The 17247-nt window shown below is 41.6% G+C and overlaps 1 protein-coding gene across 1 annotated transcript in view; it reads left to right on the top strand.

Annotated features, from left to right (window-relative positions):
* Positions 1-15435, top strand: part of LOC124000473 (protocadherin-1-like) — a 144531-nt gene extending 129096 nt beyond the window's left edge. Inside the window, exon 5 of the mRNA XM_046306846.1 lies at positions 12628-15435. Coding sequence (XP_046162802.1) covers positions 12628-12998 — 371 coding nt within the window. The 3' untranslated portion in view covers positions 12999-15435. The remainder of the gene's footprint in view (positions 1-12627) is intronic.
* Positions 15436-17247: the final 1812 nt, after the last annotated feature.

Raw genomic sequence — 17247 nt, 5'->3', positions numbered from 1 at the left:
ATGCCAGCATATCCTGGGACTACCACCACCCTAGAGGAGACAGGTCATGTGATTCAGAGCTTTTTTGGGGGCTGGGTGAAAATGTTTGAACAATGGGCTCCCATGCAAAGGTTCCCCCGAGGCATGTTGTCATGGGCAATCTGGTCTTAATACAGAGCACATTCTAGCACAGCCATTCTGTTCAGCTCCAATCAGCTGCTGCTGTTTGTTGCCCCTGGTATGTTTTTTGTATCTTTACTGCAGAGCCAGCAGGTCGGTGGTATAAAAGTGCCTTACAGTAGCAGAATTACATTCTCTAACCTGGCAAGCGCTTTGACACAACTGACAGTGATTCACCCTATCCTTTTTTGGTTCGTTTATGGGACAATAGAGCTGAATACAAAAGTCTCACGTAGGGGCAGCAGGTAGCCTAGAGGTTAAGAGCACTGTGCCAGTATCTGAAAAGTTGCTAGTTTGAATCCCTGAGCCAGCTAGTTGACAAATCTGCCAGAGTGCCTTTGAGCAAGGCACTTAACCATTTTGCTCTGGATAAGAGTGTCTGCTAAATGACTAAAATGTTGTGATGTGTCATATTTATAGATGTCTCTAAAGGCCCCTCTATGGGTCTGGATAACTCCTATCTGTCTGTGGGCACTGGCAACATGACCCTAACCCACACACTCAGGAAATGCATCGAACCACTCACTGCAATGGCTGTAAAACTATACCCCCTAAAGAGAAGAGAGAACATTAGGATCTACCGTATCATATAGGAAATCATATGGCTCATTGTCCTTCATGGTAGATTGGCATGAAAGCACATGACACAGATTGCAGTAACAACTACATTAGGATGCCTTATTATTATAGTACCCAAATTATACCCATTGCCAGAAATTCACACTATTTTGTCTTCCACTTAAACATATTTCCCCAAAGTTTCATAATTCAGTGAGGCCAGTCCAGTTTGCTGTAAGACTATAATAACACTGTTTATAATCGCAATATTTTTGACAGAACCTTGAATTAATTTTGGCTGCATTCCATGTTGCATTTGAAATGGATGTCAGGAAGATTGCTCTGTGTTTCCATTTCTTCACTGTTGTGTTCATCAAAGACAGGTTTTGGTTTTCATCCACAGTATTACCAGAAGAACACAAGTCAGGAGGGACATGATTGACTCAAACAGGGCTTATTAACATTCTCATGTTCTACTTCTTGACATTCTTTCAGTTTCTATTGATCCCAATCCTCTCCACTTGAATTTAACACTGGGTGAAAAAATAAGCTTCTTTAAAGCCATGCCAGTGCTGTAAAACATAGATTATCACTATAAATTGATGTAGCTATTTGTCAGAGCACGTGAATATGAATACACATTAGCTCCCCTAAATAGTCTTTCTAACTACAGTCTCCAAGTATTAAATGACTGCTCTTAATACCACACACACACTATAAATGTCCGGCTTTACCGCTAAGCTTGTAAAGTGGACGAGTATGCCAGTATCTCTAAGCTCAATATACTGTACAGTCTGTGTGCATATATTATTTTAAGAGGAATCATTCTCTCTGTCCATTGAAAGTTTGGATAGGTTTGTGCCTGCTCACACCATATCAGTAGGGACTGGCGAGCTGAAGCTGCAATTTTGGAAGTGATGAGAGCTGGGTCCTGAGAGTATGTGGTTATAATGAAAAGGGGAGAATAATGTCTCCATTAGTCTAACTCTGCTCTCAGCCACTGGAGAGGGCCTATTCGGCTTGGGGTCCCACCGTAGCAACAGGGGTGCAGAACCAGGGAAGGGGTAATTAGAGGATCAGAAATAGAGAGTGGTGGTGATGGAGCTCTGTGGAGCTCTGAGTCTTATTGGCGCTGACTTTCCCAGCCCAGTCTCACCCATCCCTGGGATCATAGAGCGTTTGCTGCCCCAGTTGGGCTGCTCAAACGGGGATCAGAGAGAGGGCCCAGGGATCATCTCTCCATCACAGTGCGACGAGGACCGAAAGCTGCTCAATCGCTCTCTAACTAGTGCACTGCCATGCCATGATGGATGGCACTTGAGGGACTGGAACTGTGTGGGTCTGCCATGTACTTCCTTATTTCCAGCGAGTCACAGAGGAATGGAGACGCTCTGGCCTTTAAGACTTTCTTACAGCCAGTGGAGGGTGTCCCACAATTCACCGTGGTTCATGACCCCTGCAAATGTTCCCAAAACACAAACTGTTTCTTTTGGGGTGCAAAAAAAACATTTACCTGATGTTACAAGGACGTTACCAGAACACATTTTGTCTGTTCTTTGAAGGTTCCCAGAATGTTTCATTAGGCTGTGGGAACAGTCTAGTGGGAACATTATGGGGACATCCCAAAAGACAAGAATGTTACCAGAACCATTTTCTCTGTTCGTTAAAGGTTCCTAGAATGTTTATTTAGGTTGTGTGAACATTGTGGGGATATGACAAGAGACCAAACACTAAAACTGTCCAGCTGTGCTGACATTCAGGTAATGTTTGTATCAGGGTGCACAAAACATTCTTTTGATGTTGACATAACAGCATTTGAGTTCTTTAAAGGTTCCCAGAATATTTAATTTGGTTGTGGGAACATTAAAAGAGAGAGATTCCCATAACACACAATATGCTCAGGTGTGATGACATTCATACAGTTTAAGTTAGGTTGCACAGGACATTCCCTTAATTTTGCAATAAGATTGTTATGATATTCACGAAGGTTGCACAGTACACTCCCACAATGTTCCACAATTTCCAAATGAGATCGTAATTAATTTATTTTTGTATTTTTTATTGAACCTTTATTTAACTAGCCATGTCACTTAAGAACAAATTCATATTTACAATGACAGCCTACCAAAAGGCAAATGGGCCTTCTGCAGAGATGGTGGCTGGGTTTAAAAATAAATTAAACAAAAATATAGGACACTCCATAAAGAGTGACCTAACACAACAACATAGCATGACAGCAACACAGCATGGTAGCAACACAACATGACAACAACATGGTAGCAACACAAAATGGCAACAGTAGTGGCACAAAACAAACATTATTGGGCACAGACAACAGCACAAAGGGAAAGAAGTTAGAGACAACAATACATCACGCAAAGCAGCCACAACTGTCAGAAAGAGTATCCATGATTGAGTCTTTGAATGAAGAGATTGAGATAAAATGGTTCAGTTTGAGTTTTTGTTTATGATATTCATAGAATATTTGTTTGAGGTTTAACTTGATATTCCATTGATGTTCACGCAATATACATTTTACCCTGTCTTGGAGGACCTAAGAACATTTCAAGACCATTTCGAAAATGTTATATTTAAATGTTATATACCTAATATTACCACAATATTCTCAGCATGCGAAATTGTCGCTCCTTAAGTTAAAGCATAAGAAAGCAGATTGGAATACATCCCCACTTGTTTCTCTCCAGATGTAATGGCAATTTCTATTTGATAACTGTATTGTAGGCCCACTACAAGGTGATACAGACACACATGGCATTTTAATTAAATGAATACTGTAGGACAGCATTTAATCATACAAGCACAACTATCCATATTTTTTACACTTTGTATGTTCACAAAATGCCCATTATTTAATTAATAGAACATTTGAACAGCATTTAATCATACAAACGCAACCATATTTTTTACAATTTATTTGTAGTCGGCAATGTTTGGCTCCCAAGTGAGGTCTTTTATCCTCTGTGCCACCAGGGAAGCTCTCTTGCGTCTTCTTTTTTTCGGTATATAGCTATGGCAGTACTGTCAATCAGGAATTCCATGCTTCCTTTTAAGGCTTCTTAGACATAACTAACCCAGGGAAATACTGGTAACTGGGTTATTCACCATCACGTCACCCATTCTCTTAAATACTGCATACTTCTGGGCCCATATTTGCAAGGTATCCAAGACTATGAGTGCTGAAATAGGATCACTTTTGCTTTTCAGATCATGAAAAATTTGACAGCGGGGACCATGTCAAACGTCTCAAAGAAGGAATTATATTGGATGTCTTATTTTTTACAGTTAATCCAAATTCTGCATTTCTGACTGGATTTATTAATCTGGATAAAATAATTAAATCCTCTTTTAGTAGAGAGTTTCTGAGTCTCAGTTTCACCATGTTTTTTCAAAAGAAAAATGGATCTGCAAGCAGGTCATTAACCCTCTGCTCACCAAGGGATAGTGTAGCAGTCTAAGGTGCTGCATCTTAGTGCAAGAGGTGTCACTACAGTCCCTGGTTCAAATCCAGGCTGTATCACATCCGGCCGTGATTGGGAGTCCCATAGGGCGGGGCACAATTGGCCCAGGTTTGGCCGGGGTAGGCCGTCATTGTAAATAGGAATTTGTTCTTAACTGACTTGCCTAGTAAAAAAATATGAAATAATAGCTGTGCCCTTGCAGGGTTTTTGCAGTCAATTAGGACACAGAACAATTTCTTAAAATGTTTTCATCTTCCTCGTGTGATGTGTACTTGTAACACTGTATTTTATTTATTTTTCTTATCCAAAGTGACTTACAGCACTGAGTGCATGCATTTTTTCCATAATGGTCCCCCATGGAAATCAAACCCACAACTAGGGCTGTTGCGGTGATCGTATTATTGCCACTCCGGCGGTCACAACTCATGAAGGCAGTCATATTCCATGTGACTGTTTAGTCACGGTAATTAGGCTTCTCCAAGTTCTGATGCTGCTGATGGTCATTAGTAACCTACCAAACTTGGTAACTGCCTGATACTCAGCACTCTATTATCCTTCTAATCATTCTGACAACAATGAAAATGTTATCGAAAATCTAATCAAACACTTCATGAGAGCCCAGGAGCTCACATTGCCCAATATTTCTATAGGCTATGCAATTGCGAGAGAAAACAGAGTGACAGCCTCGATTTAAAAGAGGGGGATCCCTTTAGCTTTCTGTAGGCTAGGCCTACTATAACTTTCCTAATATTAAGCACATCGCTTATATTTACAACAGCAGTATCACCTATGAAAACGAACCACAGGAAAAGCGTCCTCCAATTTTTTACATTTTATATGGACCGTTCTAAATCAAGACAAATTTTACAAATACTATATATGATTTAATATAGGTAAAGACGATATTAAATCAAGAATAGTCTGATGAGTTACAATAATAGCCAATCCCTTATGAATGATATCACTTGTGAATGATGCCCAGCTTAAGGCAAGAAACAATGGCTTTTTTTAGCGACTTTTTCTGTTCACAGCCTAGCCCATAGGCCTACATGTTTTGTTAAGGGTTGTATCACAACTAAAGTGTCCAAATAACTTAATCCGTTTTACAAGGGGTGTAGAGCCTAACTGGCAGACATAAGCAGCGAATGAGTTTCAAGTTTGGGGAAGAATATTTTCACCATAAAAATGCACCTTTATAATAAAAGCATTGCGTGCATAATTGTATTTGTGGTGACTTTTGATAATGGTGTTTTCCCCTAATGGAACATTCGCACATATAGCCTACTGTCGTGTGCACACTGCTGCGCTTATAATGTGAAGAAATAGCCTTAGACTTTGTCAACATTTTAAGCTAAACATTCTGATCTGTTGTGTCAGCCACATTGCGTAAAAAAGTGGTTTTGATGCTAGTGGTTTTATTAATTTGGGATCTATCAAATCCAACAACTGTCCCAAACTATGTTTGGATTATTTATTTCTCGCACAGAACAGGTCAACTTTTGTACTATGGGGAATAGTCGATTTACTTAGGCTTATGCATTTGCTGTTCGTTAGACCTACTCATCTTGTTGGATGATGAAAAGTAAATGTGGACAGTTCTTCCAATTTCTTCAATATGCACCTCGGAATTGGATAAGCACGCATGCAGTTGCGTCTCCGATGTGTCTGTCTTCACTTGTAGCCTGAGAGAAATACCTGATCCTGTGATGGAGAACCATGTCAGTGAGAGCTGCTTCAGAGTGCCAACACTTAGGGAGAAGGGCACAAAGGCATGGATTTTTTTTGGGGTGCATTATGGCCACACAAATGGGATGCCGCCGTGAAATTTGAAGCATTATCAAGTGCTTGTCAAATTGTGAATGGGTGACTGATGAAGTGTGTACAGCCTGTGCAAAGAAACAATACAGAGCTCATGCCTTTCAAGACACTTTTTTCAAATCATCATTAGAGTTGCATCATGCAGTCAATGTATTAAAAATCTAAACATATAGTCCAATGTTTGTAGAACAACCATCAGTGAAGGGCAGGTGGGAGCTCTGTTATGGCTTTAACGGTCATTTTAATGAAAAATTTGGCCTCACAGAAACACCTGAGCCATTGTGTCTCTCAGTTCTGCCACATCTGAGCCACACTTAGATGTGCAGTGGTTTTTGTACTTTATGATTATTTCTGTCCCAGGATTCCAAGGCTTTCTCCAAAGTACTTCTGCGCTGACCTCTCTTCCTCATAGCTTAAAGTCAGTCAGAAACACAGGAAGCTGAATGAAAGGGATTAGTCCACAGGTGGGAACAACAAGGGAGGGTGGGAGGGGCGGGCTGGCTGGCAGGGGATGACTGGACTTCAGAGGAGATCTAATGAGGCTAAATCCCAGAGTTGCTGCTGCATTTCTCAGAAGATCGTTATGGGTGAGAAAGTAGACCAGAAACAGGTTCAACAATTAATCAGATATTCTCTTGAAAGTTACTCACTTCTCATTTTTTGTGTGAAAAATTACCATGCTGAGTTTTGCTTCCTTAGCCTGAAGAAAGGCTGCACAGAGCAACTAAAGACTGGAGGACGGGCAGGAATAATCACTGGGAGGATATGTTGCTTTGCCTCTCCTCTCAATCAGTGTCTCAGGATCTCAAAGAGCTTCCCCAAAATTCCCATGACAATTTGAACTGATATTTAATGAGAGCGTATGCAGAATTTATATGCTGTCCTAAATCCACCTAAGCACATCAGAATTATATTTATTGAAAACAAGGAATTTCTTGTATGAATTTGATAAGTGAAAAATGTGTATATTTATTGTGCATTTGTGGTTATCTGTGTGTTGTTATGTACTAACTAATGTATTAACTACCAACATAAAGGAAACACCAACATAAGGTGTCTTAATAGGGCATTGGGCCACCACAAGCCCCCTTTATGCTCCTTTGAGACCCCTCTTTCAAAGTCATTGAGATCTCTTACTCTAGCCATGGTGGCCAAAATAGTGGTTAGCTGGGCAGTTTTATACATGAACCTAAGCATGGTGGGATATTAATTAATTAATTGATTAATTAATTAACTCAGGAGCCACACCTGTGTGGAAGCATCTGCTTTCAATATACTTTTTATCCCTTATTTACTTAGGTGATTCCTTTATTTTGGCAGTTACCTGTACATATGTGTTTAGCCTTACATTGTATTCCCCTCTTTTTTCCTCTCTCCCTCATTTTGAGGGTGACAAAATGTCAGGTATCTCGGCCTACCAAAGGGAACTGTTGTGAATGCTTTAGTAAACACACCCAATGTCACTGAAAAACAAACAAACACAAGACCCAGGAATGTTACTTTTCCCACTATGCATGAACAAATCACTATCTATTTACAGACTATTTTGATATCACACACCATCTCTATATTTAGAGTACCTAGCGTAACAATATCTGCATAAATGGGGTCTTGTTTCCACTGTCTGTGGGTTACCTTGAATACATGTTTCATTCACAAATTAAACATTTTGCATTAACCACGATTCTATATACAGTACACGTCAAAAGTTTGGGTACACCTACTCATTCAAGGGTTTATCTATTTTCTACATTGTATAATATTAGTGAAGACATCAAAACTATGAAATTACACATGTGGAATCATGTAGTAACCAAAAATGCGTTAAACAAATCAAAATATATGTTATATTTGAGATTCTTCAAAGTAGCCAACCTTTGCCTTGATGACAGCTTTGCATTCTCTCAATCAGCTTCATGAGGTAGTCACCTGGAATGCAATTCAATTAACAGGTGTGCCTTGTTAAAAGTTAATTTGTGGAATTTCTTAATGCGTTGTGTTAATCAGTTGTTTTGTGACAAGGTAGGGGTGGTATAAAGAGGGTCCTCCTCAGAGGAGGAAGGGGAGGACCATCGTCCTCAGTGAATTTCCCAAAACTAAAAATGGTAAAACATTGAAAAAGTTATCATTTTTTGATTAAACTAATTGTAAATGTATTCACGTCACCAATAATTGATTAAAACACTGTTTTGCAAAAATGTCTACAGTAGCCTCAACAGCACTCTGTAGGGTTGCACCACGGTGCAGGACAATACAAAACCCAGGAAGCTCTTGGTTCAACCCCCTTCCCTAGACTAATGACCAATTCCAGAGGCCCGCCTGTTTAACTGCTTACTGATTATTTACTGCATGATTGAAGCTGGTTAACATTAGTTCAATTAGCTATGTTGACTAGGACATTACTTTAGCTAATATGGGGACAACGATGTAGGCTGTGTGTAGCAGTTATGAAATAGTTTGGGGGGGAAAAAATTGCCTGGTCATATCAGCTGATGTGTTGTTCATTGAAGTCCACAAAGGGAAAAGGTGATAGGAGGAGAGCATAGAGGCTAGAATGAATACAACGTGGCTGCTACGTATTAAAGTGAACTGTGTTTATGTGTAATCAGGGGTGTATTCATTCTGCCGATTTGGTTGAAAAACGTTTCTTAAACTGAATCAAACAAAACGGGGATAAAAATACATTAATTTGTCATATAGAAACTCTTGTTTGCAACTGTTGGGCTAATGATTACACACTAGATATGCTAGATGCAGGCAAGAGGGTGCAAGGCGCTATTGAATGTGCCACTGTCTGTCATCTAAAAATGTATCTCGACCTGTGTGCACCTACATTGTAAACTTTCATTCAATGGCTAGGTTGTAGCAACCTCATGATGGGTATAGGGAAAATGTGAGTTTCATGTAGTAGCCTAAACCTATCAATGTTACATTGAGATTTTTAGTTCCAGCTGCCGTGTCTTTGTCAGACGCAAGGCAGGTGAACGGATGTTCTCTGCATGTGTGGTTCCCACTGGGAAGCACGGAGGAGGTGGTGTGGGGGTGCTTTGCTGGTGACACTGTCTGTGATTTATTTTGAATTCGACGCACACTTAACCAGTATGGCTGCCACAGCATTCTGCAGCGATACACCATCCCATCTGGTTTGCGCTTAGTCCCACTATCATTTGTTTTTTCTACAGGACAATGACCCAAAACACACCTCCAGGCTGTGTAATGGCTATTTTACCAAGAAGGAGAGTGATGGAGAGCTGTATCAGATGACCTGGTCTCCACAATCCCCCAACCTCAAACCAATTGAGATGGTTGGAATGCAGAGTGAAGGAAAAGCAGCCAACAAGTGCTCAGGATATGTGGGACCTCCTTCAAGATTGTTATAAAATAATTATAGGTGAAGCTGGTTGAGAGAATGCCAAGAGTGTGCAAAGCTGTCATTAAGGCAAAGGGTGGCTACTTTGAATTATCTCAAATATAAAATGTATTTAGATTTGTTGGGAGTTATTTCATAGTTTGGATGTCTTCACTATTATTCTACAATCATAGAAAATAATTAATAAATAAAAAACCTTGTATGAGTAGGTTTTTACAAACTTTTGACCGGTACTGTACATATGCAATTGGAAGACCACACGGTCAATCCCAAGCCATAATGTCTTTATTTTGTTTTCTTCCATCTCTCTATGAATTGTGACTATTCCCTATCAATCACAAGTGTTGTGGCACACACTGGAAAGCAGCCGGTGGGGAGAGGGAGCATTTGCAGTCAGACAGTGAGGAGCAGTGTGAAATCTCTGGAAGAACAGCTTCCCCCCATGCCAGTGAACAGGGGATCAGTCGACGAGAGAAAGCCTGCCTCAGACACCCAACACCTCCCACTGGCACCCTAATGCAGCATGCATGCAAACCCACCCCTCCCATGTGTCTATCAGCTGAGGGGGTTAAGCTCTGCACGCAGCCCCTTCCCTCTTCTCTCCTCCATGGCCCTGCATGGTAGAGTGCATGTTACACCAGAGTGAAGGAAGTGCATTTGGAATCATTGATGAAGTTCACTGGGAATCACAGAACGAGAGGTGGATGTGATAGTGAATGTGGCTCAGCAGGGTTTCCTGTTGTTAAAGGCTAAGTGTGTCTGATGTAATAAAAGGAATATATGAAATGTAAAATTAAAGAGACTAAGTGAATGAGCGAGAGTGAGAGCTGCATTGGCTGATACTGTACTGTCTCCACATCCGGAGAGTCCAGGATTTGATGTGCAGGGAGAAAAATAGCATTGAGTCACCTCTCTTCAAAACCAAATCACCTGCTCTCTAAATCCAATCACCTCCCTGTTAAACCCAGTGCCCTTACAGTGCTGTGGCTCGCCCATCCGCTCTCTCTGGGCTGCCCGCTCTCCTCCTGCTCCCGGCCTATTGGAGCTGCACTATCCAGACTGTAAACTCTAAAGGGTTTGTTCCAGACATAGACCTTGATTTACTTCAGGCTCCACTCCAGGAGAAAACAGGCTTCCAAAAATCCCCTTTTTCACTTGCCTGTCTTTGGCTGCTCCTTTTTTCTACTGTGCAACTCCTTTGATGTTTCTTCCATGTCCACTGTGTGTTTGGGGTCTGTTTATTTCAGCATTGTGAGCTGGGCTGAGTTGATGTGCACGGTAGGTAAAAGGGTTAATACTGTGGCTTTGTGTTAAAGGGAACTGGGAGGCTCCTGTTCCCTGTGTTGTACAGGTGGAACGGCCCAGAAGTCCTGCCTAATGCCTGCATCAGGGCTAGCTGTGAGTATAGACACAGAGAGACTGTTTGGGAACTGGTCCCCCTGGGGCTTTTCTGTAGGCATATAGACTTCCATCTGCAGATTCAAGGCAAACACATCTAAGTGTTGCTATGCTAGCTCTGCTTGTTTCTATGTGAATTGAACATAAATCTGAACTGACAAAATGATGTTATTTGTGTTTTGGGGGTTCATAGCTAGGTACTTTCAAGTTACATTTACATTTACATTTACATTTAAGTCATTTAGCAGACGCTCTTATCCAGAGCGACTTACAAATTGGTGCATTCACCTTATGACATCCAGTAGAACAGTCACTTTACAATAGTGCATCTAAATCCTATCCTAGGTATTCCTTAAAGAGGTGGGGTTTCAGGTGTCTCCGGAAGGTGGTGATTGACTCCGCTGTCCTGGCGTCATGAGGGAGTTTGTTCCACCATTGGGGGGCCAGAGCAGCGAACAGTTTTAACTGGGCTGAGCGGGAACTGTACTTCCTCAGTGGTAGGGAGGCGAGCAGGCCAGAGGTGGATGAACGCAGTGCCCTTGTTTGGGTGTAGGGCCTGATCAGAGCCTGGAGGTACTGAGGTGCCGTTCCCCTCACAGCTCCGTAGGCAAGCACCATGGTCTTGTAGCGGATGCGAGCTTCAACTGGAAGCCAGTGGAGAGAGCGGAGGAGCGGGGTGACGTGAGAGAACTTGGGAAGGTTGAACACCAGTCGGGCTGCGGCGTTCTGGATGAGTTGTAGGGGTTTAATGGCTCAGTTACAGTACAAATTGACTGAGGGGTTGTTCCCTTTGACCCAGTCACCATACCTTGTATTTTCTGCCCAAAAATGGTGTAGGTATACAGTACAGTTATATCCATCTATTGATTTGAATCAATGCTGTTTGGAAGGAGGTCAGTAGGTTGTGGACCTATTTAATTAATTAGGAATGGTAGAATGAAAAAATGGATCAGTATCAGGGACATGGACTCATTTCAAACCTGCCAGTCAATAACAGCCATACCACAATGGGTTTACCCTGGGGCCCTGCGGGGATCTCTCTGGAGCCACATGTAGCATTGTGCGTTGTCTGATCATTATCCGTGATTGTGTGTTAAAATTCTATTTTATCCTTGGAAACACATTGGGGCACCATTTTTACCCAGTACGTACTAGATGGCAACCTACATACAGCACAATACAGCCACGGGGCAGCACAGAACATGCAAACAAGCACACACACATAGACATACAAAAATAAGATCTTAATTTGACCTGTTTTGTTAACGGCAAAAGAATCCTGCAGCAAAAGGATTTTAACGTTTAGTCCATAATGTTGCTTGATCGGTGATTAGGCTATTAGCTGGCCAAAAGTAGGCTATTGTGTGTTTTATGCAGTGCAGGAAAATTCTCAGCAACAAAATAGTGATCAAATGAAGATTCTGTATCAATCAACACTAGACACACAGTCGTAATCATTGCTCAATACTTATAGCAATGATTGCCCAATGCAGTGAAGGACTTCATAGAACACATTAACTACATCTCTGCTCCTCTAATATCAACCTCCAGACTGTACATGCTGTAGCATCCATGTCACAGTGCATAGCAACAGCTACATAGCAACAGTTGTACTGTGCATAGTAACAACTGCAAGTTAATTAGCAAACACGGGGTTATGAGAATAACTTTTTGTTTTCTACTCCTCATGTTTTCTACTCCCGATTAGAAGTCACAGTAACCTTGTTGTTTATTCTCAGTCAACAGTGAGGGGCTATATCTGCAGTTAAACTCCCTCTGTTGTCTTTTTCTGTTAAACATTTGAACCTCTCTGAACATGGGTGTTTATCTCTCCTCTCCATGTAGATATGCGTTCCATACCTGATGTGGCCATGACTGGTAACTGTACTCAGGAGTGCAGTGAGCTGGGTCACTCAGATGCCTGCTGGATGCCTGGGCAGCCCTCCCCAGTGCGCAAGACCAGGAATCCCCCCAAACTCTCCACCTTCGTGCCTTACCAGGAGAGAGGGAGCCTGGGCCGCCTGGCCAACGGAAGCGCCAGGCTGGGTGGCGAGGAGTACCGAGCCAGCATTCCGCCCTCCCGTAGTGCCTATTCCAACAGCGGCCATGCCCCTAGGCAGGACTGCCCAAAGGAGGAGGTGCCCCTGAGCGTGGCCTCTGAGTTCCTGCCCACCTCCCCTCCTAGCCACACCCCCAAACAAGAGATCTACCTGTGAGAAAGCCCCACCTCCCACATCTGATTGGTGCACAGATAGAGGAGGAGCCACAGAGACACACCCACTTTAGAAAAAGAAACATGCTCTTAGAGGATCTGAAAAGTCCATTTATTGAAATAAATACCCATTCTGTAGGAAATATGGGATGTGATTTGTGGAATCATTGGTACGTGCAATAGGAGTTTATCATTTTATTTATTTACATATTTATTGGTTTATTAATGTATTAATTAGTTAATGGATTTATTTATCGATGCAGTTTCTTTGAAAGCATTGGTTAAACACTTGTGGTAATATCACACTAAATCAACATACAATCAATCCCTAAAACACTAGTGATTTTCTTAGCTAAACCCTAACCTGTTGTGATATGTTCTCTGGAACATCCAATGTGTGATCAGTGCCATAACCAGATAACATTCATCTGACAGGCAATGAAGCCCTATGGTCTTTCTTAATGTACAGTGCTGTAAATACATGTCAATGGTGTACACTGTATCTTGTATATATTTCTGTCTGGCTCAAGCTGATAAAAATAGCCTCAGAATTTTAGCATTTGAGCTTTTCTTTGCTGCTGCTGTTTAACACTTGATTGAAATGTTTTCCAAAAACATGGACGGAGAGTGTGGAAAGGCACTTGAATGAATTAATCAACTACTCACAATCTCACACACACATCTGTGACCCCCAATCATGATAGAACCATAGCATGTTACCACCCTGGATAGCTATTAAGCCTGTGATACGAGCTGTGTGGCAGCATTTAATGGGATAATGTGTGTTTCACTGAGCCTCAGCACTGTGCCCCGTCTCTTTTCCTGGAAACAGTAGACTTAGAGGCCGTCACTCCTGATCACGCTGATCTTCCCCAAACCCTTAGCACACATTCTGATAGTGTTTGCCCCTCTCAGAGTAGAGCCTCTGGTTCCCCACCTACACTGTAGATGAGAATATATATATTATCTGTTCTATGTGAAAAGCTCCTCTTCAATGCCTCCCTATGCCTGAATAACACTGAGCTAATCAGTTGCTCTCCACATAGAGGTCACCATTACATTCAACCCTGTGTCTCTAGCCTCGTTAGGTTTTCTCCTCACGATCCGCGTGAATTTCAATAGTTCTAACTCCGCCTAAGGAGTTATTCACACGAGTTTCAGCGCAGTACTTTTCAGTCCTGAGAGCCACTAAGGTGACTTAGAGTGCTGTGACTGAATTCCCCTGTCTCACAGAAACTATGCTTTTTACATTTACATCCTGATAGGTTTCCTTGTGTTGGTCTCACGTCTTTAAAGGAAGGCTACAGTAATCATCTGGGACAAATTTTTATTTTACCTTTATTTAACTAGGCAAGTCAGTTAATTAAGAACAAATTCTTATTTACAATGATGGCCTACCCCGGTGACGCTGGGCCAATTGTGCACCGCCCTATGGGACTCCCAATCATGGCCAGATATGATACTGGATTTGAACCAGGGACTGTTGTGATGCCTCTTACACTGACATGCAGTGCCTTAGACCGCTGCGCCACTCAGGAGACGTTTTGTTTTGGTGAAGAAGAAAAGTGGTCACTCAGGTCACCATTTTGTTTAAAAATAATTTACCTGTTGCATCCATTGGTGCATGTTATAAACAATGATGACATGTTGCCATTTCAAATAAAGTTAAATATTGTTTGCAGGAGTCATATATTTTCAGTCCAGTTGACATTCATAGAGTCCAGGTTATGTTACGTTGTTAAGCTGTTAGCTGTTGTTCCTCATTTTTCAATTGACAATTATATAGAGGACATTCCTTTAGGCTACAGCAGCTGTCTTTGACAAATACTTATTTTCAAAGTCATTTAGAAGCAGACATCTGGAGGACACAGGAACAGTAGTATGTAATTGGATGATGATAACGCCACCGGTCCGCCTCGCAGCACAGTAGCATTACTCATAGCTTTTGATTTGTACACTGATTCGATTCGATTTGTATCTAAGCCCCTGTTTTGACCACGGTGTATTTCTATGGAGAGAGAGACAGTGGGTCTGGTCTGAGCAAGGGGTGGAAGGGCCTGGAAGGGAATGGATGCTGGGCTCCCATAATTACTTTGTGTAATGAGTCCTTAGCCAGGGCATATGTGAGCACACAGTCTGAAGACAACACAACAGCCACATAATACAAATCCATCTGCAAAACTACAATCATTTAAAAAGCGGTATTTTTAGCTGGACTTACCTCATCCCACCGCCGTTGGCAACACATGTAGAATAATTCAACTCAAAACATGTGGAAATTACTGGACATGGCCATGAATAAATAAGGCAGGTGATTATCCCAGCCTTGAGGGGGGGGGGGGGAATCACATTATGCTGTTTTCAAAGCCATTTAGCCACTGAAATAAAATCCAGCAAGAGTCATAATACACGATTATGAGGCCTTTCGGTCCCCGTCGCAGCCCCCCTCAAAGCAGCTTCACTGAGCTAGAGCAGCGGGTGAGTTCACTGACCTGGAACTATTAATATGTGTGAAAGATTGCGATGAGTGATAAAGCCAACGTCATACAGCCTCAACACTGTCTCCCATACTCTGTCTGACTCCTTTCAGATTCGCTGATTCATCTGACTCCAGCCTGAATCTGGCATAAATCAACAGGCTTATCTCTTTACTAATCACTTGGCCTGGCTGAATAACTTGGTGTGGCTTCTCTCTGGAATGTCTGAACAACTGATTTTGACTGCAGCCCTTATTCAAATCAAACCACTGGGTTTGAGTGCTTAACCAACACCAGTGTTTGCATACACATTCTTTTTTTTCAGCCAGAATAACTGTGTTATACCTTTTTCTCTCCAGCCTATATCAATTAGTATGTTTGAATATCCTGAATCACATGGTTTTACCTGTCCTTTGAACTCATACTTAATTTATTATTTGTGTTGACTGCTCTCTAGAAAGCAGGATGGTTGTCAAGTCCTGGATCAAAGCATTAATAGCATGAAAACCCTTGATACACTTCACAGTATGTCCAATCATGTGAAGTTTGTATTTTTTATTTAATGTCAAGTTCACCTGAGTATCCTCTGCCTCTCTGTAGTGGTCTTGTAAGGTGATTGTGGCTGTGGACTGATGGACATGATGAGATACTGGAGAATAGGCAAAGGAGTTTTCTCTAAGACTAAGGGCTGGATTCAATCCATATTGCCGAAGTATCGCGGAAGATCCTCGTTAAAATGTAAAGGTAATGCCGACATATGCAGCGTTTACCGTGAATGCAGTCTCTGGAACATTGCCTATTGTCAATCGTGCTATAAAGTGGGTCTTCAGCGCTACGGATTGAATAGAGACTTAAGCCTCCTTAAATAGAAAATCAAAGTGAGCTATGACAAATCTCTCTTGAAAGTGCACTGTACATAGATCTACACATCCCCAATGTGTGCTGTCAAGCAGGCTATGAGTTTAGCATGAATTCCAAAGATAATTAGTAGTGTTTTTGATGAGATCTTAGTGCTGGTTCTGGTTCAAGAACCCTCTCCCCAAGGAGCTGACATTCACAGCACATTTCATCACCATCAGAGACAGTTCTACACAGTAAAATAAAGACAAGCTGCCTTGAAAGTGTGTCGTTGCAAGAGAGTACCAAGTTGTTATCCTAATTGTTGGTTATATTTATATAGAACAAAATGCTTGTGATGCCATGTTTTTGTACAGTTTTATGTACATGCAAGTGAAGCTTTTTAAAACGTATTACAAAAGCCGATGGCATATAAAAATTGTAATGTGTTTCTTGAGATGTGCACATTTTGCCTTGGTTGGATTGATCTTTGCTGAGTCGGTGTGAATGTGGCCGTTCTATGCCTGCACCGTAGTCCTTCACTGGCTCCCTTCTCCCGAGGACTTTATCAGACTTTATGTTGATCGTGAACAGTGGATTGTCGGATCCTACCTATTTGTTCAATTCCAATGTGTTCCATTTTGTTCTGTTTTTGGCATGTTGAGAAAATTCCCTTGTAATAAGTCCTCAAGAACTTTGTAATAAAATGAGTCCAGGAAAAACAATGCTTTCGGTGACTTATTGAGTGTTGAGTATTTTTATTGATAGAATAGCGGAGTAATTCTTTCCAGTGGTACATGTGTCAACTACGTTAATTGTGTAAATTAACTACAAATCCCATCATATGTAGCTTGGTAGCGTTGTGTATTCATATAGCATCCATAGGTCATGACTCATACCCTCTACTCCTGCAGTTTGCAATTTTTAATTGTCCCCATA

The sequence above is a fragment of the Oncorhynchus gorbuscha genome, linkage group LG16 (assembly GCF_021184085.1).
Source record: "Oncorhynchus gorbuscha isolate QuinsamMale2020 ecotype Even-year linkage group LG16, OgorEven_v1.0, whole genome shotgun sequence".
In the NCBI taxonomy this organism is placed as follows: Eukaryota; Metazoa; Chordata; class Actinopteri; order Salmoniformes; family Salmonidae; genus Oncorhynchus; species Oncorhynchus gorbuscha.
This window is presented reverse-complemented; position numbering and strand designations above follow the sequence as displayed.